This window comes from Vulpes lagopus, chromosome 6, assembly GCF_018345385.1.
Source record: "Vulpes lagopus strain Blue_001 chromosome 6, ASM1834538v1, whole genome shotgun sequence".
NCBI lineage: Eukaryota > Metazoa > Chordata > Mammalia > Carnivora > Canidae > Vulpes > Vulpes lagopus.
Genome location: NC_054829.1, coordinates 25,826,136 through 25,849,853, shown reverse-complemented (window position 1 = coordinate 25,849,853; position 23,718 = coordinate 25,826,136). Strand labels below are relative to the sequence as shown.

Below are 23,718 nucleotides of genomic sequence, written 5' to 3'. Positions count from 1 at the left end.
GAGATGGCTTCCTCCCCACAGGTTTGAGGGACTCAAAAATGAGCACCAGGGGAGTGGGGCTCCTTGGTGCCCCCCTGGCCCTGCATCCAACTCTTGATAGCTGCAGGCAACTCAGTGGAGGCACACCCACTCTTCCTCTTGACCCACAAGAGCTTGAGCCTAGAAGGGATTTTTCTTCACACACAGGCATTGTCTCTTCTGACATGGAGTCAAGTGCACCCTAGCACTCTACACCCAGGCTACTCTGAGCAGAGAAGTCCTGGGGAGGGTGGGTGTTCTGACTACCCCTCCTCCTGAGGCCTTCCTGGGAATACTACTGGGGACCCAGAGCAGCAGACATGGGGTTGGAGCCCAGTCTTGGAGGACAGCAGGCTGCAGGCAAAGGTGGAGGCAGGCAGGGACACTAAGAGGCCCAGAGGGCACCTAGTGTTACAGAAATGTTTATTACAAGGATAAATATATACAATAATGGGATATTAAAACTGCTGATCCTAGGCCTGTGGGGTTTCAGGAGATGTGGGGAGCAGTGGGTGGGCCAAGGTGGGTCAGTGGTACATCCACGGCCCTGGGCTCTGGATGTGGCTTAGGAATGACCAAGTCCCAAGATCCCCAGCACAGTTGGGTCTTTTGCTTGAGCCCAGACAGGCCTGCCCTCCCAATGTATTACCCTTCTGGTTGCCTCTAAAATTCTGGATGTTCCTTAGTGGCTGGGGGTGTCGAGAGCAGTTCTGGGCAGGGACTGACCAGGGTGCCACCACTGACCCCAAGTATTTAGAAGTAGGAAAATATCACTGGTCTTTGAGAGATGTGCTGCCCAACCATCTTCTCTGAGTTGGTGGAGCCCTCAGAAATGGCTACAGTTTGCCTCCAGCCCAGATGCTTGAGGCATAATCCAAATAGCTTGGGAGACTCCTGCCATGTCCCTGGTCATGAATACTAAGGGTTATGGGAAAATGAATCCCCTAGATAAATTCTCCTCATCCTTTTAGGCCTTACTCAAGGAACACCTCTTCCAGGAAGCCTTCTGGGCACTGCTAGCTGCTTAGCAGCCATGCCAGTCCTAGATCCCTCCCTTCATTTATACTATGTCCCAGGGTCTTGCCTCACTGGTTTCCGACAGGGATGGGTCTGGGGCCCTATGCTTCGTGGCTGGTGGGCTGATGACACTCTCTCTTGGGATGGCATTAGCTCAGGGCCACCTAGGAGGAGCCCAGAAGAGGATGGTGGGGGCAGGGACCAGGAAGGGACTGGGGAGGCCCATGGGGTCTGGCAATATTTCAGGACTCTGTCATCACATCTGCCTTTAGTTCCTGCACGAGGAAGCTCTGAGAACCTGCCCTGGCTGCACTTTACATGCCTGAGATGCTCCTTCACTATCTAGAATCTACAGTGTCTTACAAACCTACAGGAGAGAACCAGAAAGAGCTCGGGGCCCCTGTGTCTTTGTATTTTCCTCCTGGTTGGCTGGGGTCTTGGCCTCATGGGGCCAGAGAGTGGAGTTGGGGAAGCTCAGATTGTCCTTAGAGTGGAGACTTCTAATAGCCAAAAGAACTGGGTCACATTCTTGCCCCTAGTTGTCCTTTTCTCTCCCAGTAACCTCTTGCTTTTTCTCTGTAGTGAGGCTGACAGAGTTGGGGAGTGGGTTGCTGGCAGGGAAGGTGACCCTCTAGGGGTGGGCAGGATAGGCTGAACTCCTAGCCAGCCTCAAGCCAGAGGTAGGTCCTGCCTGGATGGCTTGGTGGGCAGCCCTACCCTCTCCTGCTTCCTGACATAGCTAGAGAGTGGTGCCCCTGGCTCTGCTCTGGGGCTGGGGGCTGTGGACAAGAAGAAGTGATGGTGGAGCCCTGCAGGCTGCAGCCTGGGAGGCCTCCCCTCAACAAGCTGGGGTTGCAGGTTGTCTTGAGGGGCCAGGGCTCTCCAGAGGGTCTGCAACCCTAAGCCCCACGGCCTCCTCAGGTGGAGCAGGCGAGTCAGGATGCCAGGCCCTGCTGGCCACTAGCCATGGCCATTCTGGGACATGTAAGCTGCCAGAGCCACTACCACAGCCACATAGAGACCGGCGCCCACAGCGATGGAGAGTGTGGCCAGGAAGAGGGCCCTACGGGAGGTGGTGCTGGCCAGGCGGAAGTCTCCCTTGGAGATGGCCTTGCTGGTCTAGGGAGAGAGAGGTGCTAGTGAAATGGATATCCCCACCGCAGGCAACACAGCCCCAGCCCACTGGGTTCCAACCCCGTCCCACACACCCATTGTTAAACCCTCCAGTGGAGGGAGTGGGCTGGAACTGATGCCCTATGCCCCTTGTGCTCTTACCCCCTGGGAAAAGTAGAAGGCAGCAATGCCCAGGGGCCAGAAGCAGCAGAGCATGGAGAAGATAGTAAGGCCCAGGTGGTCCCTGGGGGGCAGCGCCACGAAGTTGTCTTCACTTTCACTGTCTGTCGAGGTCATATCACTCTGTAAAACACAAGTGGGCTTTTGTGACCAGGCCCAAGATCACCAGTGGCAATGATGTGGGGCCACAGGTAGTGTTGTAGGTTGGGCTCTGCACTCTCTACCCAGAGCCTTAACTGTGACCCCCTGATTCCCTCTGTAGCCCACTTGTACAAAGAAAGATTGCAAGTACTCATGTACAGGCATGTGCATCATTGGATGGTAATTGTGAAAGAAGAGAAAGAGTCCTGATGCTCAATGACCAGGGGATTGAGTAAACAAATGGTGGGAGAATGTGCAACAGGACACCAGGGAACCCTTAAAGATTGTGTCGTAGACAAATAGTAAATGATTTGGAGCAATACTGAAATACGTTGCTTAGAGAGAAAAATCTGGTGGTAAAACTGTACAGCAAGATCTTTTTGGAGGAGTAGGGTAGGAGAAAAACACTGAATGAGAAAAGGCTAGAACGTCATCTACTAAAATAATAATGTTTTCTTCCAGTGGTTTTCTGTATTTTTAAATTACTTACATAATGAAGAAAACGAGAACAATAAATGCTATTAAAAAATTAAGTTGCGGGACGCCTGGGTGGTTCAGTGGTGGGGTATCTGCCTTGGTTCAGGGACTGATCCTGGGATCCCGGATTGGGTCCGCATGGAGCTCCCTGCATGGAGCCTGCTTCTCCCTCTGCCTGTGTCTCTGCCTCTTTCATGAATAAATAAATCGTTTTTTTTTTTAATTTTTATTTATTTATGATAGTCACACACACAGAGAGAGAGAGAGAGAGAGAGAGGCAGAGACACAGGGAGAGGGAGAAGCAGGCTCCATGCACGGGGAGCCCGACGTGGGATTCGATCCTGGGTCTCCAGGATCGCGCCCTGGGCCAAAGGCAGGCGCTAAACCGCTGCGCCACCCAGGGATCCCTGAATAAATAAATCTTAAAAAAAAAAAAAAGATTAAGTTTCCAGCCCAAACTTGTGTTTCTCAAAGTATGGACAGCACCTGTGCCAGAAGTACCTTTTCTTTGGTAACGATACAGATTCCGGGGCCCCATACCAGGCCTACCGAATCTCAACACTTAGAGGCTGGCCTGGAGTCTGCATTTCAAACATATGCACTCACCTCCTCCTCCTCCTCCTGGTCGTTCTCCTGGCCCTGCAGTTCCTCTTGAACCCCGTAGGACACAGTCTGGATGGTGATATCCTCTTCTACTTGGCCAGGTTCTGTGGAGCGCTCTGTGGGCCCAGCCTGGAGCTCCCTGTTCTCTGTGAAGCTGGTCTCACAGCTGCTGGCTCTGGGTTCCTTGACCTTGTCCCTCCCCAGGAGGCAGCTGGGCCTGTACCAGGCCTCCACGGCCAGCTGTAGGGATCCTGGATCCAGGAGCTGGTGGGTGCGAGCAGAGCCAGCACCACCCAGGAGGTAGGAGTAGAGCTTCTCCTGGCATGACCAGCTGGGTGAAGCCTCGGGGTAGGGGTAGGGGCCATGGAGGGGGGTGGGGGTCCGAGGCAGCAGAGGGTTCTGCAGTTCACTCAGACTCTCCATGGTTCCGGGGGCAGCTCTGGGGAGGGGAGACTGGGCCAGCTGAGCCGTCCTCAGAGAGCCTGCTGGGCGAGCAAGACAGACAGCTGCTGAGTCCAGGGTGCTGGATGCAGGACTGGAAGTATTTAAGAACACAGGCCCTCGGACTCTGCCTTTGCCACTGGCCAGTTGCAGGGCCTTGAGCTGGCTACTTCTATTCTCAGAATGTCCTTTTCTTTGTCTACAAAGTGGGCACAGCAGCAGTACTTACCTCATAGAGTTGGCTCAGTCATCTATCCTGTCAACATAATGGTCAAGCATCAGCTCCTTGCCAGGCACCGTACAGGTGCTGCAGACACGAAGGCAAGAAAGGCAGGGAACAGGAAGAGGACAGAGGATGCACGCTGTCTTCACAGAGCTCACAGTGGTGAAGATACCTGTCCAGAAAAGGAAGGATGGCAAGTGGAGTGAGAACGTGCAAGGGACAGAAGTGACACAAAGGTATAGGGAAAGCTTTGGCATCGAAGGTCCGAAGGAAAAGGACCAGTTGGCAAGGCAAGGGGAGGGGGAGCACATTTCATGCAGAGGCCAGATGGAGGATGGTGGTTCTGAGAGCCTGGGAGAAGGCTGCATCTCTCAGGGTACAGAGATAGGGTGTGGGGCTAGGGGGAGCAGCCCCGTTTAGGTCTAAGAGGGCTTCAGGGATCTTGGCAGGAGCGATAGGATGGGACTTGGGTCTAGAAGTCTTCCTGTGGCTGTGTATGGGGATTGGCTTGGAGAGAGGGCTGGCTTACTACACCCGGAGGGGGCTTTGCTACAGCCTCAGGTCAGCTGAGGACAACTGGAACTCAATAGTGGGAAGATAGTGACAGGACTTGGTAGTAGGTGGGATATTGGGTTGAGGGAGGGTTTGTTTGAAGGTTGGATGGGACTGCACTTAGCTCAGAGCTCAGTGCTCAGTACGGGCCATGTGCTCACAGCTGTTGGTTTTTTCCTGGGGGGGGGTGCTTTTCCCCAGTTATGGTCTTTTTTTTTTTTTAAGATTTTATTTATTTATTCATGAGAGATACAGAGAGAGAGAGAGGGAGGCAGAGAGAGAAGCAGGCTCCATGCAGGGAGCCTGACGTGGCACTTGATCCGGGGTCTCTCCAGGATCATGCCCGGGGCGGAAGGCAGGCGCTTAACTGCTGAGCCATCCAGGGATTCCCCCTAGTTATGGTCTTAAGAGGGTGCTCCTTAAAAAAAAAAGAGGGTGCTCCTTAGACTAATTTCCCCTCTGAGGCAAACTGTGGTTTTGGACGTCCTGTGGGATCTAAGGCAGGGCGTCCTGGGCACTAAAGACTTGTACATCCCAGCTGGAAGCGTAGATACACTCATAGGCTAGCGTGTAGATACCATGTAGGGCTACCTCTTCCTCCTTCAGCCAGCCCTGAGAACCTGGGAAGGGCGCATAGTAGGTGCTCAGGACCAGCCGAAGGAGGGAAAGGCGGCCTGTGAATGTGTCTACAACAAAGTTACACACACTCTGGGGTGTGGCAGGTAGAGATGGGATATGGAGAGAGAGGAGGGGCAGGCCAGGTGACCCCAGGGACCCTACACTCTCCCTCCCAGACCCATCATGAGGCTAAAGGGTGAGAGGAGCATGTCTTATCCTGGATTTTTAATCTGAAGATTGAAGAGTTGGTCCTGCCCTTGATACTTTGGACCAATAATCATGCTCTTCTGGGTTTCCTCATCTGTAAAGTGCAGATGATAATCCCAGCCCAACCCACAAGGTTCTTCTGAGGATCCAGACAGATGGCTGAGATGCCCTTGCAGATTACAAGTAGGAGGGGCTGCTGTGCTGACTTCCAGGCTTCAGTCTTTACCCACCCAGGGTCATTTCTGCCTGATGGTAAAGGGAAAATGTGGGGAGGGATTTCCCCTTCAGGGATGAATTTGTCTAGGCCCCCTCCCCAGTCCCACTCCCCATCAAGAATCCACAGCCAGAGCCTGACCATTTCTCTTTCTACCTCAAGAGAAGTGGCTGGATTCTAGAAAGCCAGTTTTTGGGAAACCTGAAGACAGAGCAGGGCCCCAGGAATAATGGAGAGTGGAACAGAGGGAAGGAAGGGCCAGGCAAGACTGAAGGAGGGTCTAAACAGTGAGTCCATGGGGGGGCCAGGCTCCCCTGGCTGGCCTGCTATGAGGGAAGAGGAAGGCAAAGGAGCAAGAGGAAGCTCCCTGTGCCTCAGAGGCTCTGAGCCCTGACAAATGTGGCCTCTGGGGCTGAGGCTTCAAGGATGTGAAGAATCATGGAGGGACCCAGAGAAGAGCATGTATGGGATTCTAGACATGGCTCCCGAAGGTCCCCTAGCCTTTCCTCCAGCTAGTCTTAATCAGTGTCCCCTCTGCATATAGCCTCAAGGGCCTCTGTTGTCATCCATGTGGGCAGAGGTATGTAGGGGCCTTCTGGCAGGTTGGGGGGGGAAGGACCAGCCCCATGCTCCTCCAAGCAGACTCATGTATCAAAGTCACCCTTGCCCTATGCCCTGAAGGAGGGATAGGAGGCCTTGGCAAGGCACCTGTCCGATTTCTCAGAAAGAAAGGAAGGATAACTTGTGGTCAGGCATCAGGCCCTGGAGCTCTAGAGACTTGTAGGGGCATTTGCAGGGTCCTTGTCCAAGGCAGGCGGGGGCAACTGTGTCCTACCTCATCCCTCTGCTCTTGCTAGCCATCCTTTCTTGGTCAAAGCATACCCAGCTGACCTACTGAAGCCAGCCACACAGTCTTTTCCTAGATTATAGTCCTCTCCACTGAACTCTGATTGTGCCTTTGGGCAGGGCTTCTCAGCTTCGTGTACAAAGATACAGGATCCTGGGTTTCGACAATAGGGACAAACTGAAAGCCACCTGAATGTCCAACAATCAGGGACAAGTTAAATAAATGATGGTACAACAAGCTGGTGGTACAAGGCCTTCAAACTGGTTTACAAAGAGGAATGACATGAGAAAAATGTTCATTGCAGCTTCAGTGAGAAGGAAGAAAAGAAAGTGGTATGCACATGCAATCTAACTCCACCAAAACGTCCATAGTGATTATCTCCAGCAGTGAGTGCACAGGTGCTTTTCATTTTCCTTTTCACACCATATTTTCTGTTTCCCATGTTTATTTTTTACATTGAGCATGTATTTCTTTTAAACCAGGAAAAAATTAAGTGCATAAATTTCTTCTGAGCCAAATTACCTAAATTGGTTTTAAGCCTTTGCAGACTTGAGAGTTCCTTCTGGGTTTAAAGGCTGAGCACAGCATCAAAGCCTACCCAGAGACAGATAGACAGACAGGCAGACACATGTACACACACCCCTCCACTTCCATGAATCAACCAAGTTATGGGCTACAGAACCTCCTCACAGTCCAGCCAGGAGTCACAGTTCTTGAGCAAGGCCACATGAGAGTCCACCAAGCTGATCCTGGGAACCCAGCGCTGAGTCCTGGCCAGAAGGATGGGGTGGCAGGTCTCCCAGCCCAGGCTTCTCTGCCCTTAGCCTGGCCTGACATTTTGGCCTGTTGCTCAGAGTTGCCTCTCCCTGTTCCCTCTGCAGTAAGAGACCAGTGTTCAAAGCAGAGTAATTTTCTTTTCTTTTCTTTTTTTTAATTTTTATTTATTTATGATAGAGGCAGAGACACAGGCAGAGGGAGAAGCAGGCTCCATGCACCGGGAGCCCGATGTGGGATTCGATCCCGGGTCTCCAGGATTGCGCCCTGGGCCAAAGGCAGGCGCCAAACCGCTGCGCCACCCAGGGATCCCGCAGAGTAATTTTCATCTCCACTTTTGCCTGGTCTCACCTGGGCTGTGTGTGACTGCTGTCCCTGTCTGCTGTCCGTGTCATACTGTATGCCTGCATTCTTGCTGGTGAGCATGCAACTGTGTGTGTGTGTGTGTGTGTGTGTGTGTGTGTAGTTTCCTTCTGGAGGGAAGACATGCGATGTCAGGGATTCTGAAGCCAAGGAGCTTGCTCCAGATTGTGCAGCTGGAATCAGAGGTCCAGGCCCCATGAGAGGGAGGAAGAGGAGGATGTGGGAGGCCACAGCCCCTGGCTTGTAACCTGGGAGGTGAGAACTAAGCTAAACCCTAAGGTTTTCCACTCCCTGATTTAAAGACGGAGAATACACATACTGGCCACCTCCAGACCAGGGACAGGAAGCCCTCCAGGAATCCATCCACCGAGGTCCAATTACAGCCTCAGTTTGCTTATCTATAAAATGAATGGGAGGGTAGAAGGGGTTGATTTTTAACAGCTAAGATCAGTATGACCCTGGGATTGTACTGGGAGAAGAAGAACAGTAACTTGACATTTATTGAGCTTTTCACCATGTGCCAAGAGCTGAACTGCTCTAAATGTTCCTCTGACCTGTAATTTCTAGTGGGAAAGTCACAGTGGGATAGGGGCTTCCTCCCCTAGCTGTGGCAGGCTAACCTGTGTCACACCAAACTGCCAAGAATTGCTAGAAAAAAACAGGGAAGAATATGAAGACATCAAGGAATCACCAGGGGAGCAAGATCTCAGGGGAAAGAGAAACACTGAGCGGTGAGTTCCCACCCTGGGCACCACTCTGGCCTTCCAGCAGTATCAGGCTGGGGAGATAAATGGGAGTTCAGGGCCTCTTAAGGTGGGGCCCCAGCAAACACCCCTGGTTTTATTGGGACCTCTTTAGGGTATCCCAGAGGAGCAGGAGCAAACCAGACACAGACCAGCCCTCACAGGCACAGAAACCAGGCTTTGAACCAGCTCCAGTCTAATCGGATTAAGGTGATCTGCACACAGCCTCACTGCCGGCCAGAAGCAGAAGTTGTCCGGGGCAGGTGGTTCCCCATCATTTGTGTGCGCTAACATCACCTGCAGGACTTAACCCAGACTGCAAGGCTCCAACCTCACAGCTGATGATTCTGAAATGACCCTGAGAATTTACGTCTCTAACAACTTCCTGGGGTGTTGATGCTGCTGGTCCAGGGACCACACTTTAAGAACCCTGCTCTAATATAATCACTGAAAGAATAGTTAAAAAAAAAAAAAAAAAAAAAAGGTGGGACGCCTGGGTGGCTCAGCGGTTGAGCGTCTGCCTTAAGCCTAGGGCGTGTCCCAGAGTGCCTGGATCGGGTCCCACATCGGGCTCCCCCCAGGGAGCCTACTTCTCCCTCTGCCTATGTCTCTGCTTCTCTGTGTCTCTCATGAATAAATAAATAAAAGATCTATGGGCAGCCCTGGTGGCGCAGCAGTTTAGCACCGTCTTTGACCCAGGGCGCGATCCTGGAGACCCGGGATCGAGTCCCACGTCGGGCTCCCTGCGTGGAGCCTGCTTCTCCCTCTGCCTGTGTCTCTGCCTCTCTCTCTCTCTCTCTGTGACTCTCATGAATAAATAAAATCTTTAAAAAAAAATAAAAATAAAAAAAATAAAAGATCTAAAAAAAAAAAGCTTTAAAATAAATAAACAAAATCTTTAAAATAAAAGATAACCAGTAAGCTAATAGATGCAGAATATGAAATAATAGGAATATTTGATTTATTCAAAATGGGGCAAGATTAAAACAGGAATATGGAACAGGCAGTGAGACAAATAAAAAACAAATAGTAGGATGTTAGACTTCTACCCAACTGTATCAGTAATCACATTGAATGTAAATGGAATAAAATTGCTGTAAAGAACAAAGATAATCCACTGTGTATGAATCTATTTGTATGAAATTCTAGAAGACTGGCTGCTAATGGGGGAGAAGTGGGGGGAAGGGAGTGACTGCTAAGGGCCTTGAGGACTTTCTGGAGAGACAGAGTGGTTCTGATCTTGATTGTGGTAGTGGTTACATGACTGCATGCATTTCACAAAACTCACTGAATTGTGTACTTAAAATTAATGACTTTCATTATATGTCAAAGCTGATTTTTTAAAAAACAAAGACTGGATCTTTAAAAGAACAAAAGTCAACTACAAGCTGCTTATAAGCAATGCATGTGAATTATAAAAATACACAAAAGTTCAAAGTAAAAGAATGAGGGGCACCTGGCTGGCTCAATTAGTAGAGCCTTTGACTCTTGATCTCAGGTTGTGAGTTTGAGCCTCACATTGGGTGTAGAGATTACCTAAAAATAAAATCTAAAAAAAGTTTAAAAAACCCCAAAGTAAAAGAATGAAATAATAATAGCACCTCACACGTATTAAGTTTTTACTGTGCTCCAGGCATGATTCTACATGTTACAAATGATCTCACTTGATTCTTACAGTACCCTCTAGTAACCCTCTAAAGTCTATGCCATCATTATGCCCATTTTACAGATGAAGACATTGGGACATGAGAGACATAAGTCCTCAAAGGTGCACAACTGGTGAGGGGTTAGCTGGAAACACACCCTGGAAGCCTAACTTCAGAGTCACTGTGTGCTAGTGCCACTATGTGTCTGTTACCATTTGTTTTGTGCCTGCTTTGTCCTGAACGCCATGTCAAGTGCTTCAAATGCAGTATCTCACTTAGGCCATCTTCTCTCACATGTGGAAGGACTGCAGCACAGAGAGCTTAAATAGGTTTCTTTTTTTAAAAAAAAATATTTAAAATTTTTTTTTTAAATTTTTATTTATTTATGATAGTCACAGAGAGAGAGAGAGAGAGGCAGAGACACAGGCAGAGGGAGAAGCAGGCTCCATGCACCGGGAGGCCGACGTGGGATTCGATCCCGGTCTCCAGGATCCCGCCCTGGGCCAAAGGCAGGCGCTAAACCGCTGCGCCACCCAGGGATCCCTAAAAAAAATATTTTATCTATTTATTCATGAGAGACACAGACTGAGAGAGAGAGAGAGAGGCAGAGAGACACAGGCAGAGGGAGAAGCAGGCTCCATGCAGGGAGCCTGATGTGGGACTTGATCCCGGGACTCCAGGATCACACCCTGGACCAAAGGCAGGTGCCAAACCGCTGAGCCACCCAGGGATCCCCCCCCCCTTAAATAGGTTTCTTGAGATCACACAGCTGGAAAGTAGCAGCGCCCCGTTTGCCACAAGTTTGTCTGATGGGAGCTTATCCTGGCCTGAATGGCACCAGGTTTTCAGGTTGTTGTGTGTGCTACCACTGGGCTCCGAAGTTCTTGGGAAGATACCTTGTAAATCCTTTAAAGGAGGCCACAGGGACAGTGTGATACATGTCCCAAAGTTTGAACATATCCTTGGGATGGGACCCTGTGGAATAATAACAGCTATGATTTACTGCAGCCCTATGTGAATGAGCCAGGTGTTTCATATGCTTCATTTCAAAACTGTACGATGGCCAGTGGGGCTGGCTATTATTATTTTCCATTTTTCAGATGAAGAAACTGAGGCTCAGAAAGGTCAAGCTACTTGCCCAAGATTAAACAGTGATAAGGACTGGAACTGAACTCAATTTTAATTGAATCAAAAGCCTGGGCTCTCACTACACATTTCAGAGCCTACCTTAGCATGGAGGGATGTGATAAGTGGTGTGGGTGTGATAGTGCTGAGGACCTGGTCTTGCATAGGTTAAAACAGAAGTATCAGTGAAGGGGATGGGAAATAGAAGCTTTATGAAAAGATCAGGAGATTTGGGGTGATCTAGCAGCCCAGGGGTGGCTGCCTAGATAACCTCAAGGTCTGGATTCATATAAATACAGAGCCATTGCAAGGATGCTTAGATCCTGACCGACCACTATCTCTCAGTGAACAAGACTGATTGCTTCTAAACCGAAAAGATAAAAGCAAGTTCTTCCTGGTAAGGCAGAGGATTAAATAAAAATGATTAAAAGCCAGGGGAAAGGTGAAATCTTTAAGACTAGGTGCTAGGCCATCCTCTCATCAGATAATACTGTAAACCATTCTGCAAACTGTGAAGCTCTGTGACTATGGTGGTTGTTTATAGATGGCTTGGGGCTGGATTTGATGACCTCTGGTCTAGCATCATGGCTGCAGCTTGCTGCGCCTCACAGTAAAGAGAGAAAGCCAGGGGTCAGGGGTTGGGAGTGGGGAGAGGCCAGAAGAGTCGGAGTCCTTAAAAATGAGAACTTAGCTTTCTTTGCTTCAGTTTGCCTCTTCAGGAAGCTAACACAATTGATTATCCTATCTCCTCTGCCTTCAACAGCTCCTAACTCCTGATCCTTCCTAATGACACTTAAACATATTGTAGTCTTTCTCGCTTAAAAAAGAAATCAATTGTGATGATTGTAAAACCCAGCTGTAAATACTTTGATACTCCTCTGTTTGAGAGGTGGGGGGTCTAAATCCCTCCTCTCTAATCGGAGTGGGTTTGTGACAGTTGCTTCAACCACAGGGCACAGCAGAAGTGATGCTGTGTGACTTCAGAGGCCAGGTTATAAAAGGCCATGCATCTTTCACCTTGCTCGCCGAAACACTCACTCTCAGAACCCTAAGCCACCCTGTATGTAGCTGGACTACTCTGAGGTTGCCATGCTGGAGAGGCCATGTGCATAGAAGCTCTAGGCAATGGAACCTGCTGAGCCCAGCTTTCCAGTCATGCCAAGATGTCAGACATGTGAGTGAAGCCTTTTTGGACTCCTCATATCAGCCCATCTGTCAGCTGAATACCACTCAGAGACCTCTGTCCATGCCACAACGAGTGAAATAATCACACAGCTCAACCCTGCATTAATTTCTGACCCTCAAGGTCATGAGGTATAAGAAAATGTCTTTAAATTAAAAAAAAAAGTGTCCTTATTTTTAGCCACTAAGTTTTGGGGGTATTTAGGCAGCAACAGATACCTGGAACATCTTTCCTCAGCACCATTTCCCTCCTACAGCTCCTGTCCTCTCTCTCCTTCACCTCACAGCCGTGTTTCTCAGAAGCATCGTCTCCATTCACATCAGAATCCTTTGGCTCTCAGCTCAAAAGTCACTTCCTCAGGGAGTTGGCCTAATGTCCTCAGGCCAGATTTAGGCTCCTTGGTTATCTACTCTCCAGCCTCCAACTCCTTCTCTCAAAGAGCTTCTCCCAGTCTCTATTTCTATATGTGTGATTTGTTGATTAGTGTCTTTCTCCCTCACCAGGTTGGGAGCTTAAGCAAGTGCAGATTGTGTCTTCCTCATCCCTGCAGCCCCTTATCTAGCATATAGTAGGCATTCAGGAAACAGTTGATCTCATAAATAAGTGAATGAATTAGTGAATGAGTGGGTTAGGTGTGCTAAGGCTCCCTCAGACTAAAGTACTTTTCAGGATCTGGGATGGATGGAGCACTTCTGCACAATTTCTTGAGCAGTTACTTCAGACCAATTCTTGGGACGCAAGCATAAGCAAGAAATGGTACCCACTTTGAGAAGGAATACGGACTAGCAAATATGAAATTTCAGTTCAATGGAGTAAGGTGTGCTAGCCACAAGCAGAATGCTAGGGACACACTGATAAGGGACTCCTACCCTGGGACTGGAGTGGAGGCAATAGTGGGAACTAAGAAGAGGCTTTCAAAGCAGGTGACATCTGAATTGAGTCTTGAAGGAAGAATTTGAGCCTTCCAGGTGAGACAAGGAGGTGTTTTCCAGGTGAGAGGAAAGGGAGAGCACAGAAGCGGGGAAGTGGAGGGGAAGCCAGGGTGGTTTGGTATAGATGGAATGAGGTAGGAAACATGGGATGGCCTTCTATTCCATGCAGAGAAGCTTTCTTCTGTGGGAAGTGAGGAGCCAATGAGAGTGGTGGCAAGGATGTGATATGGTCATATGTGGGTTTTAGAGCTCTCTGGCTGGCAGCAACAGATGGAAAGGATTTGAGGGGAGTAAGAATGGAGGCTAGAAGTCCTGTGAAAAGACTATTACAAAAATGCAGTCAGGAGAAGATGAGGACTTGATCATCATCTGTGGCAAAATACATGGAGAGGAAGAGTCATATCCAAAGAGGAGTCAGGAGTCCGAATGAACGGGACTTTGCGGCTAACTCAGAGTGAGGAAGAGAGAGGAGCCAAGAATGACTCCTGGGCTTCTGGCTTTGTCAACTACGTGGAAGGTGATGCCACCAGCTGAGACAGAGAATCCTGGGCAGAGGCTGCTGGTTCAAGAAGGCAGCCTGAGCACAAATGACCACGTCTTCTCCTTTTTAAGGTTGTATTCAAATGATGGACTTTTTTTTTTTTTAAAGAACAAAATCATAACAAAATTGGGAAACAAGAATGTTATCAGTGGACCAGAAACACTGCGAAATTTCTGGGAGATAAAGAGCAAATGAAATTCCTTGGGGAAGAAGTCAGTGCAAAGGCACCTGTGGCCCCAAAGAGAATAAGGAGAATAAGTTTCATGCAAAGGAGAAGTCTGCTAGGGAAACAAACTTACCCAGCTTGGGAGGAAGTCCACACCAGCTGCCTACGCTAGTCAGTACCTTCCTTTATTTGTAAGTCTGACAGGACGCCAAAGGATATGGAAGAACAAGTATATGAAAATAAAAGAGAAAGATTAAATACACAAGTAGAGCAATTGATTCAGTAAGATCTACATCGTTCAAGTTACACAAAAGATCTTTCAATTTTTTTCAATTTATATCCTCTGAGAGACAAAAAAAAGAGGACTTTGCATCCATAAAATGAGAGCAGACTGTATGAAAAAGGAGCAGAGAACATGACTGTGTTTTGGAAAATGAAAATAACTGTTTCAATTTTTAAAAATTAAATGAAGTGGGGCATCTGGTTGCTCAGTTGGAAGAGCATGTGACTCTTGATCTTGGGACCGGGAGTTCGACCCGGAGTTCACTACCCACGCTGAATGTAGTGATTACTTATTATTTATACAATTTAAAATTATTTTTTAATGGAGAGACCAGATAACAGGATGGACACAGAGACTAACTTTTTCATGTGAAAGAAAAAGTTAATGGAATTTCCCAAAACATAGAGCAAAAGACAAAAACATGAAGCCTATGAAAGAAAGGTAAGAGACAGGGAGGAGCATCTCAGAGGTCCAACAGCCGTCTAATAGGAATTTCAGAAAGACACAACAGAGAGACGGGGCAGGAATAACAATTAAAAGAATAGAAACAGGAAGTGTTTCCTGAACTGGAAAAAAAAAAGAATATATATATTTTTTAATTTTTTTTAATTTATTTATGATAGTCACAGAGAGAAAGAGAGAGAGGCAGAGACACAGGCAGAGGGAGAAGCAGGCTCCATGCGCCGGGAGCCTGATGTGGGATTCGATCCCGGGTCTCCAGGATCGCGCCCTGGGCCAAAGGCAGGCGCCAAACCGCTGCGCCACCCAGGGATCCCCAAAAAAAGAATATTTAAATTAAAAAGGTCCACCAAGTATCAACCTAGTAAAATGAAACTCTCTCTCTCTCCCTCTCTCTCTCTCTCTCTCTCTCTCTCTCTCTCTCTCTCTCACACACACACACACACACACACACACGCACTCCACAAGGAAGAGCAGGATGAGAAGTGGATGAGTTGATCTTAAAGTGCCTTTGGGTGTTAGGGCAGAAAATCCACCTGGCAATTAGATGTATGCAGTTAAAGCCTTGGGTCATGGTCAGGGCTGGAGGGAGACTTAAGAATTGTCAAAAGACTTATGAAGAAAAACAGAGGAGAGGAAAGGAGAGCGGAGGAGAGGAGAGAGTGAAGGAGGGAACCCAGGAAAGAGAGAGAAAACAGCTCCTGGGGAGGCTTCCTAGGCACTTCCAGGGAACATCAGTCTGCCTTTTTTTCTATCTGCTGACACCCTGGGCTCCCATGGGCTGGACTGGTCTCTCTCTCAGAGCGTAGAGTATTGGCCTGGGGATGGGTTTGTAGCTGACAAAGGTGAAAATTGCTGGGAGGATTGGGACAGTGGCACCACTCCTTAAATCAGTCCATTTTCAGGCAGAAATCAAATCTTTATTCTTGCTGAAACAACCTGTCTCTTCACTGAAGCAGCTCGTTTCCAACCACTTAGAAGCAAACAGTGCATCTAATGGTGGAAGATAACACACCTAATGGAGAGGTAGAGCATTGGATCCTCACTCCCTGCTGCTTTGCTTGGAGGAGGGGGTGGTGGGTGCTGGTGCCAGCTGCAGGCAGAAGGGAAAGGAAAGAATAAGGGAGGAGTAAAGAGAAGAGAGACCTGAGATCAGGCTTTATTGTCCCCCATGTGGCAGCAGAGGGGACCTTGCTCCAGGCAGGATGCCCACCTATCCCCTGAGAAGAAAAGATGGTTAGAATATGCCAAGGGTTTAGAGAACTGGGATATTTCTTCTACTTTCTCGCTGAAATGGTGTACTTTGGGACTGTAAGTCCCTCTAGGATACAAAGATGAACTGGCCTTTGAACTTGAAGGTAATTAATATTGTGCAGATGTCTCTAGATATTATCTTATTCTCTGCCTCTGTCATTTTGTGTGTGAAGGGGAAGGGACTTTCATGTACGTATTTCAGTGTTTCAGTCTCACGCGTGCACACACACGTCATTTCTTAATGACCATGTTATATTTATCTCTTCATCTTCCTTAGATCTCCCCTTTCCCCAGCCCCAGATAACCAAGATCACCAAATCACGTGCCAGAGTTGACTCTGTTCTTCCCTTTGAGGCATTGCAGAGGGGGTCAGAGTCAGATCCTCAGCAGGGAGCTGGCAGGAGGGGAACACAAAGAGTTGCCAGTGGGTAGTCTTCCCTGGTTGAGAGAGGAGCCAGATGCGTCTGCCTAGGTTACCAGAGATGTCCTGTGCTCTGGAGGCAGGGTGTCTACCCAAACAGCTGCAGAAAGTGGCTGTGCATTATTCTAGACCCAGACAGGAGGCCAGCACCCCTACAGACCAGTCTTGCAGAAATAAAGCCCTGCTGCTCTGTGGCTGCCATCACTTTGTTATGAGGGTTAGTGATTGTCCATTAACTCTGGAGAGCTGATTTTTGCCAGTGCTGCACCAATAGCTAGGAGCCAGAAAGTGCTGACAAGGGGGGTGGGGTTCACGTGGCAGTTGATCCCCCATTCTGGGCTGGGTGCTTGCAGGGTAAGTCAGGGAGGTCACTGGCATGGCTTACTCAGCTTTAACCAAGTGCCAATTAGCTAAGGTTTTTCTGAACATTGGCTGGGTCTGCCACAGTTGAGGAAAATTATTGTCAGAGAAGCTCATTTTGTTTTTATATAAAAAAAGCTCTCCCCAGAGATGGATCTTTCCTGACTGTCCCCTCCTCCAGTCTTCCTAAGAGAGGCGATCTAGCCAGGCAGAGTCCCTGGGAGGAACTGGCCAAGAATTGGGTCTCTGGCCCCCGGCTACTCACAAGGGATGTTGGGGGGAGTGCTTTCTGGCCTCTTGGCCTGGAGGCAGGGACCTTCGGGCTCAGCAACTCTATAAACACACATGGCTTTCCCAGGAAAATAAGGGAGAGAGGGAGATCTTAAGGAAATATCAGAAATAGAAATGTTTTTTTCAGGTTCCTATTGCTCCCTTCCACTCCATTCATAAAATCCAGTTCTTTGCTGAAAGGACATTAACCTACTCTTAAAACCAGGTTAATGAAGCTGGTATGCTGTGTTCAAGAACTGAGGGATTTGTGGTCTCAGGATGGCCCTCAGAGAGGTTCACAGAACATCGGGAATGTTAGAACTCATCTAGTTCAACCCTCTTTTACAGATGAGAAAACTGAAACCTATAGAGGGGAAGAGACCTGCCTGAGTCAGTGGAGGATCTGGGGTCAGAATGCGGGCTCCAGACTTTCAGCCAAATGCTTTTATTTGGAGGTATTTTAACACTACATTCTCTTGTTTTACACCCAATTACTGAGTCCTTACTATCTCCCAGGTGATATGGGGGAGGGGAGATGTGCAGGGCGGCAAAGAGATGAAAACAACACAATCCTTGCCTTCAAGGAGCTATTTCCCTAGATCTATGATTCTTGGGGGAAAAAACAACAACAACATCAAAACTGTGAATCAGACTCTCACTCTATATTATTTTCTATAGGTGATGATGAAAGAGAAACAGAGAGGGAACCCTTTTGCTCATAGAGATTTATAAGTTGGGTTTCACGGACCGTGCCCCAGGAAGGCCAAGGACAAAGGAAGCCAGCCTGGGAGAAAATGGGGGTAGAGGTAACAATGATCAGGTCACTGCCAGCAGGCCTGGCTGGTGATGGGAACAGTGACAGGAGCTCACACTAGTATGGTGACCTACAGATGACAAGCCTTCAATCAGGTACATAGTTTCATTGAGTCCCAAGGCAGTTCCCTGAGGTAAGCAAAGCAACTGCCTTATCCTCACTTTAGGGATGAGGAAACTGAGGCTTAGAGAGTTTAGGTAACTGGCCTCAAGCTGATACATGTCAGTGCCCAGCCAAGAACTCCTAGTTCAGTGCTTTTTCTATCACCAGGGAGGTGGGGAGGTTGCTGGGTCCAAAAGATGGGGAGAAAGCAGTGGTCAGCCACAGCAATAGGCTGATCTTCCTCTACGCAGTTTTATTTTGATCACTACATCCTGCCACTCAGAGAACTCTGCTCAGAAGAATTGGAAGCACTTTGCAGGCCTGAATGAGCTCATTCACCACACTCTTGCCAGAAAAAGGGAGGACTCCAAATGGAGGCTCTGTCTAGGGTGACCAGCATTTAGGCACATAATAGAAAAGAAGGCTCAGGTTCCCCCACTCTTTGCCCTCATGCACCAAGCAGTATGATGCAAAACCAGCCTCCTTCTGTTAGAGTCAAGAGGGCCATGGGGAAAAAAATGAAGGTATTTTCTGATACCTCCTTCCTTCCCTGGAGAAACGGGTTAATTGGTCCTAAGGGGCCTGGCCCATCCTTGGCCCAAGGGCCATTTCAGGGCAAAGAAATCTTGAGGGTGGAATGGGGGTGGGAGGACGACCACAGCCACTCCAGTCACCCTGATGAGCAAGCTTGGGGAAGAGAGGGATGCTTAATGAATGAAGCTGGCTCAGATTTCCCTAGTGAGCAAAATCATGGTAGGGACTAGGGTACAGGAGTCTGGGATACTCTCCTTATCATTCTTTGCGGGCAGGGTATCTAAGAGCTGCCTCAGGTTGGGGTCAAGGCCTGGTGGTATGGGGTCAGGGTGCCCAGGTGCCTACCTGGGCCCCAGTTCCTCAGACCCCCGCCCCCCAGCATCCCCAGCATGTAGGGTGAGGGTAGGGATAGACTTGGCGCGATCTCCGGCGGAGCGCAAGGTGCAGTCTGTAGGGAGGCTGAACCCTCATCCCAGAGAGGGGTCTCACTACCCTCCCCAGCTCCATCCAGCCTCTGCGCCTGGCTCTGGGTTCCCGCTGCGCCCCCAGACGGCCCCTTACCTGTCCCGCCGAGAACGGTCCCGCCTCCTCCGCGGGGCTCGGGGGCCCAGCATGGGCCGGTGAACGACGGCGCCCCCGCCTTGCGGCCGCGGTGGAGCTCCCAGGAGGGCGCCTCTGCTCCGGGCCCCGGGTCCCTGCCACGGCCGCCGCCGCCGCCGCCGCTTCAGCACCGCGGACAGCTCTCGCCCGCCGCCCGCCGCCGCCGCCCGCCCCGCCCGGCGCGGTCCCGGGAGCCCCGCATCCTGGCCCGGCCCCGCCGCCGCCACGCAGCCCTCAGTCCGGCCCGAGGCGGCTCCGCGCAGACTTGGGAGAGCAGCAAGGAGGATCCCCCTCCTCCCTGCCTCCCGCCGCCGCCGCCGCCTCTCTCCCCTTCGTGCTCCTTTCCACGCTCGGGAATCAGCCCACCAGGCACTCCGGACCCAGCTCCGGGGCGGGGCGGGGCGGGGCGGGGCGGGAAGTCAGGGGAGCCCGGAGGAGGCGGCGGAGCGAGGGGCGCGCAGCTGGAAAGGGCTCTCCGGGTCCCGGAGCCGGGCTCCCTCACCCAGTCCTTCTCCTTACCCTATTTCCCCATTCCCCCAGAGGCGATGGGTGGCCCTTGGGCTTCCTGAAGTATTTTGGAGCCCCTAGGTCCCCAAGCCCTGAGTTCTTAATATTAATCTAAAAAAGGAAAAAAAAAAAAAACAAACAAGCAAACAAAAATCATTTATTGAGCGCCTACTATATACCAGACCCCATGCCAGGTTTTTATGTTTTCAACCAATATACTCTCATTTGATTTTCTTAACAGTTCTATGAGGCAATACGATCCGCCCCCTCACTGCCACCTCCCACCTCCGTTTTCCACACGAAAACGCTAGGCTCGCAGAGATTAAATCTCTTGATTTGGAGACAACAGGCTCTGCTGCCAAATGCACGGGCTTTGAAGACCATAGGCCTAAGATTTGGTGCTAGTGTCCCACTGACTGTCTAACCCTGAACAAATGGACCTCTGAAAGTCTTGGGGTTTTCTCATCTGCAAAATGGGGGAGCTGTATCTGCTTCATAGGGGTCATATGAGGACAAAGTGAGATGACATATGTGACACATTGGTCCCAAATAGGCCCTCAGTTGGCATGTATTTTCCTCTGTTCTCTCAGAGGGCGATCTGAGATCTGAGCCCCGAGCTTCTGTCTGCTTTATCTCCCCCACTGTGCTGCTTTTTATTTGCCACCCCCCCATCCTACTTTCTTTTCCTTTCCTTTCCTCTTTCTTAGTTTTTCTTCTTTCTTTCTTTCTTTCTTTCTTTCTTTCTTTCTTTCTTTCTTTCTTCTTTCTTTCTTTCTTTCTTTCTTTCTTTCTTTCTTTCTTTCTTTCTTTCTTTCTTTCTTCTTCTTTCTCTTTCTCATGAGGATACCATCATCTTGAGTGTTATGAGTAGATGAGGCTATTTTCCAAGCCACATACCCTGTCTCAAGTCTCACCACAGTACCAGGAGGTTGGGAGGGGAGAGTATTCTCATTTTCTGAAAGCACATAAAGGCAAAGCAAACCCCAGGGTGGACTGTAGCTAGGCTGGGGGGTGGAAGGAGACACTGGGGACCAGGCTCTGGCAGTGGGAGTCATCTCCCCCCTCATCCAAGGATGTCATAGCACAGTGACCCCCTCACTCTTCTGGACCAGTTCCTTTTAGTTCCCAGCATGCACCATAGGAGCCAGGAGCCACCAGCATGGGCTTGGGTTCTCTTCCTTTCCTCTGGACAGAGAACTCCCTGAGCCTTGTGCTGGGTCTCAGGGCTGGGCTGATATTGGTTTTGAACCTGTTGGATACTAAAGGTATACTTGCTTTTCTTGCTTTTGCTGCATCACAGAGTAGAGGCCTTGACGCTGGGAAGGCTCTTGGACCTCGTAAGCTTTTGGGCCCTTAAAGCATCTACAAATATTCCCTCCTCCCCCCTCACACAAGATACTGTCCCTTGGGTCTATGCACCCTCTTGCACCTTTGTTCCTTCCTGGCCTTCCCCTCACAGGGTCTCATGTCCCCCTACTTGGCCTTGGCTTCCCTCTGCTCCTTCTCTCCCTACCCTGGCTTTGCTCCATGCCTGGGCTGCATACCGAATTACTAATCAAAAGGATAATAAAAAAAGCCAGTGAAGCAAAAGCTGCATATAAATTCCAAATACTAATGTTGATAATTATATGCTGTTGCCTGGAGGGAAAACTTGCAGAGCGGCCATTGGTGTCATGTCAAGGACCCTGGCCTGGGCACCAAAAGACCTAGGCTCTGATCTGGTTTTTGTTGTGAATTGGCACAGCCTAATCTCCATGGCCTTTTGCTCCCTCAGGATTCTGAGCTTCCTCAGCAGCTTTGAAGACACTGTAGGGGCAATCAGCACCACGTGAATTTGTGACTGAGAACACGGGCTAATGCAGCCATGAGTGCTTCTTTTAGGGAGATTATCCTCACAAGATATCGGGGGTGGTTCAGGAACAGAAGAATCTACAACTATGCAAACTTTCCATTCCACGTCCCACTCCCTTCTATTCTCCCTCCCTTTTTTTCCCTATCAGGCATGTCCTGCTATGTAATGAAGGTCTGCTCCCTTGCTAAACCCTAAGAATACAAAGTCTAAGCCATAGTCTGGGTCCTTGATGGAGATGACAAAAAGGGTGGTGAGGTAGATAAACATGTTAACCAGCAATGCCACCGTAGTGAAATAAATGCTATCATAGGATGAGTGAAAGGTACATGGAGAAGGAAACGATTAACTTTGCCTGGGGAAGTCGCAGCAGGCTTCCCGGAGGAGGTGACATTTGAGTTTTATTAGACAATGAGACATTCACCAGGAAGGCCAGGAGAGGAGGAAATTCTGGTTAGGAAGGCTGGAGAGAAGAGATCACCCTGGAGGACTGGCGAGGAAGCTGCAGCAGAGTCCAGGAAAGAGATGATGAGAACTTGAACAAGGCAGAGTCAGTAGGATGGAGAACAGGGGATGGGTTTGAGATTTCTGGGGGAGAACAGTAGAGATTGGTTGTGGGGAGGGGGCAAGGCATTAAGAGTAATATTGGGGCCTTCTGCTTCTGGGTATCTGATGCTACTATCTACAATGGCATTGGGAGGGGAGCAAACTCTGCTCACCCTGAGTAATGCTGCTATGCACCATAGACTCCTCAGTTTCTAGGCTTTTACATTCTCAATTTTATTCTCTCTTTAGTTCTGAGGAACACTCTCAAGCCAAAACCAAACCAAAACAAAACAAAAACAAGCCTTCCATCTTATCTTGATTGTCTTAGTAGGAAAGAGAATGCCTCAGGCTTAAGCCAGGAGAGCTCAGTGGGACAGAACAACCCTGGAAGTCTTCTCGGAGGAGGCAGCAGGTGTCTTAGCTGGAACTAAAGCAAGATTCATAGAGAAGGGAAGGAGTAGGCATTGGGTGAAAGTTTGGGATGAAATGCCTTCATGTCCTGTTCTGCTCCTACTTTCCTGACATTCCCCAAACAGAATCCAACACAGTGGACTCTTGTTTATGTTGGCATCAACTCTGTTGCTAATTTCTTTCTACCTGGGGATTTCTCTCCATAAACTCTTTTATGATCAAACTCTTAGTTCTTTATATAAGGAGTTGATTTGCTCACACCATTCCCTAGGGGATGTCCATCAGCACCAAGTGTGAGATCTCCTTCACGCACTATATCAATAGGCCACACAATGGAAGAGACTCTCCCCATAAAGGGGAAGGCAGGTCTCACTCCCAGCATAGTGGGCTCAGTACCTCTGAGTCAAACTCATGGTCACATAGCTGGGACCCACAAAACCCTGGATAATGGGGCAGGAATGAGACAGGCTCATTCCTGAGTGCAGGAACAAGTGCGCCTTTGGGCTCCCCATCAGCCAAATCCTGTCTCCAAGGATAACATGGCTCCAAGAAGGAGTTCATTTCTGCATATAAGCAGGTAGTGGGAATGAATTCTTGACTCTGTACTCAAGAGAGAACCCTGGAGATCCTCACTGCTTCTGTCAGGCCCTTTGGTTAGAGGCAGACCACCACCCCTCCAACAATGAGGTCTGTAGTCTCTCTCTTAAACTTCTTTGGTCGGGGTGGGGGGCGGCGCTTTAGAAGTTCCACAACTACCCATTTCTGTCCATAGGAGATTGGCAAAGCTTAGGATGAGACAATTTCTTTAGCAGCATACCAATTCACTGCAGGGAAAGAAGATAGAGCTCTCAGCACCAGTCCTGCTCAACTTCTTGCTCTCCTACTGAGCACAGGCTCATTCAAGCCTGAGAAGGAGAATGGGTGTTACTGCAGCTTTGAGAGGCAAAGCCAGAGCATAAGGTGGAGGAATGCAGCAACCACAGACCGCACAGCTTAGAGCTCCAACAGCATCCACTCTGGCATCCACAGGCTGCCTGAGGGGCATGCGAGCATTTGCTCACTGGCAGAGGAACCTGCACTGTTGGCACTTTCCCACTGTGCCCGAGCACGATGTATGACTGTATATGTGTGAGGGGGCGGGGAGGGGCGTGTGGGGGTGGGGGTGGGGGGCGGGATGGAGGAGG

General features: G+C 49.4%; 1 protein-coding gene across 1 annotated transcript; it reads right to left on the bottom strand.

The window, feature by feature from the left end:
- Positions 1–1,096: 1,096 nt before the first annotated feature.
- On the bottom strand, positions 1,097–19,307 carry SYNDIG1L (synapse differentiation inducing 1 like). The gene is made up of 5 exons (XM_041759479.1): positions 19,183–19,307; positions 4,220–4,385; positions 3,553–4,034; positions 2,311–2,451; positions 1,097–2,154 (listed from the first exon to the last, which is right to left on the bottom strand). Exons 3-5 carry the CDS (start codon positions 3,970–3,972, stop codon positions 1,996–1,998), a joined length of 720 nt encoding a protein of 239 aa, XP_041615413.1. The 5' UTR covers positions 3,973–4,034; positions 4,220–4,385; positions 19,183–19,307; the 3' UTR covers positions 1,097–1,995.
- Between the last annotated feature and the right edge of the window lie 4,411 nt (positions 19,308–23,718).

Coding starts and splice junctions, on each gene's coding strand:
- SYNDIG1L (XM_041759479.1), bottom strand. CDS start 3,972: ATGGAGAGTCTGAGTGAACTGCAGAACCCTCTGCTGCCTCGGACCCCC. Junction 2,452..3,552: donor ACCAGGAGGAGGAGGAGGAG/GTGAGTGCATAT, acceptor TGTGTTTTACAG/AGTGATATGACCTCGACAGA. Junction 2,155..2,310: donor CCTTCTACTTTTCCCAGGGG/GTAAGAGCACAA, acceptor CTCTCTCCCTAG/ACCAGCAAGGCCATCTCCAA.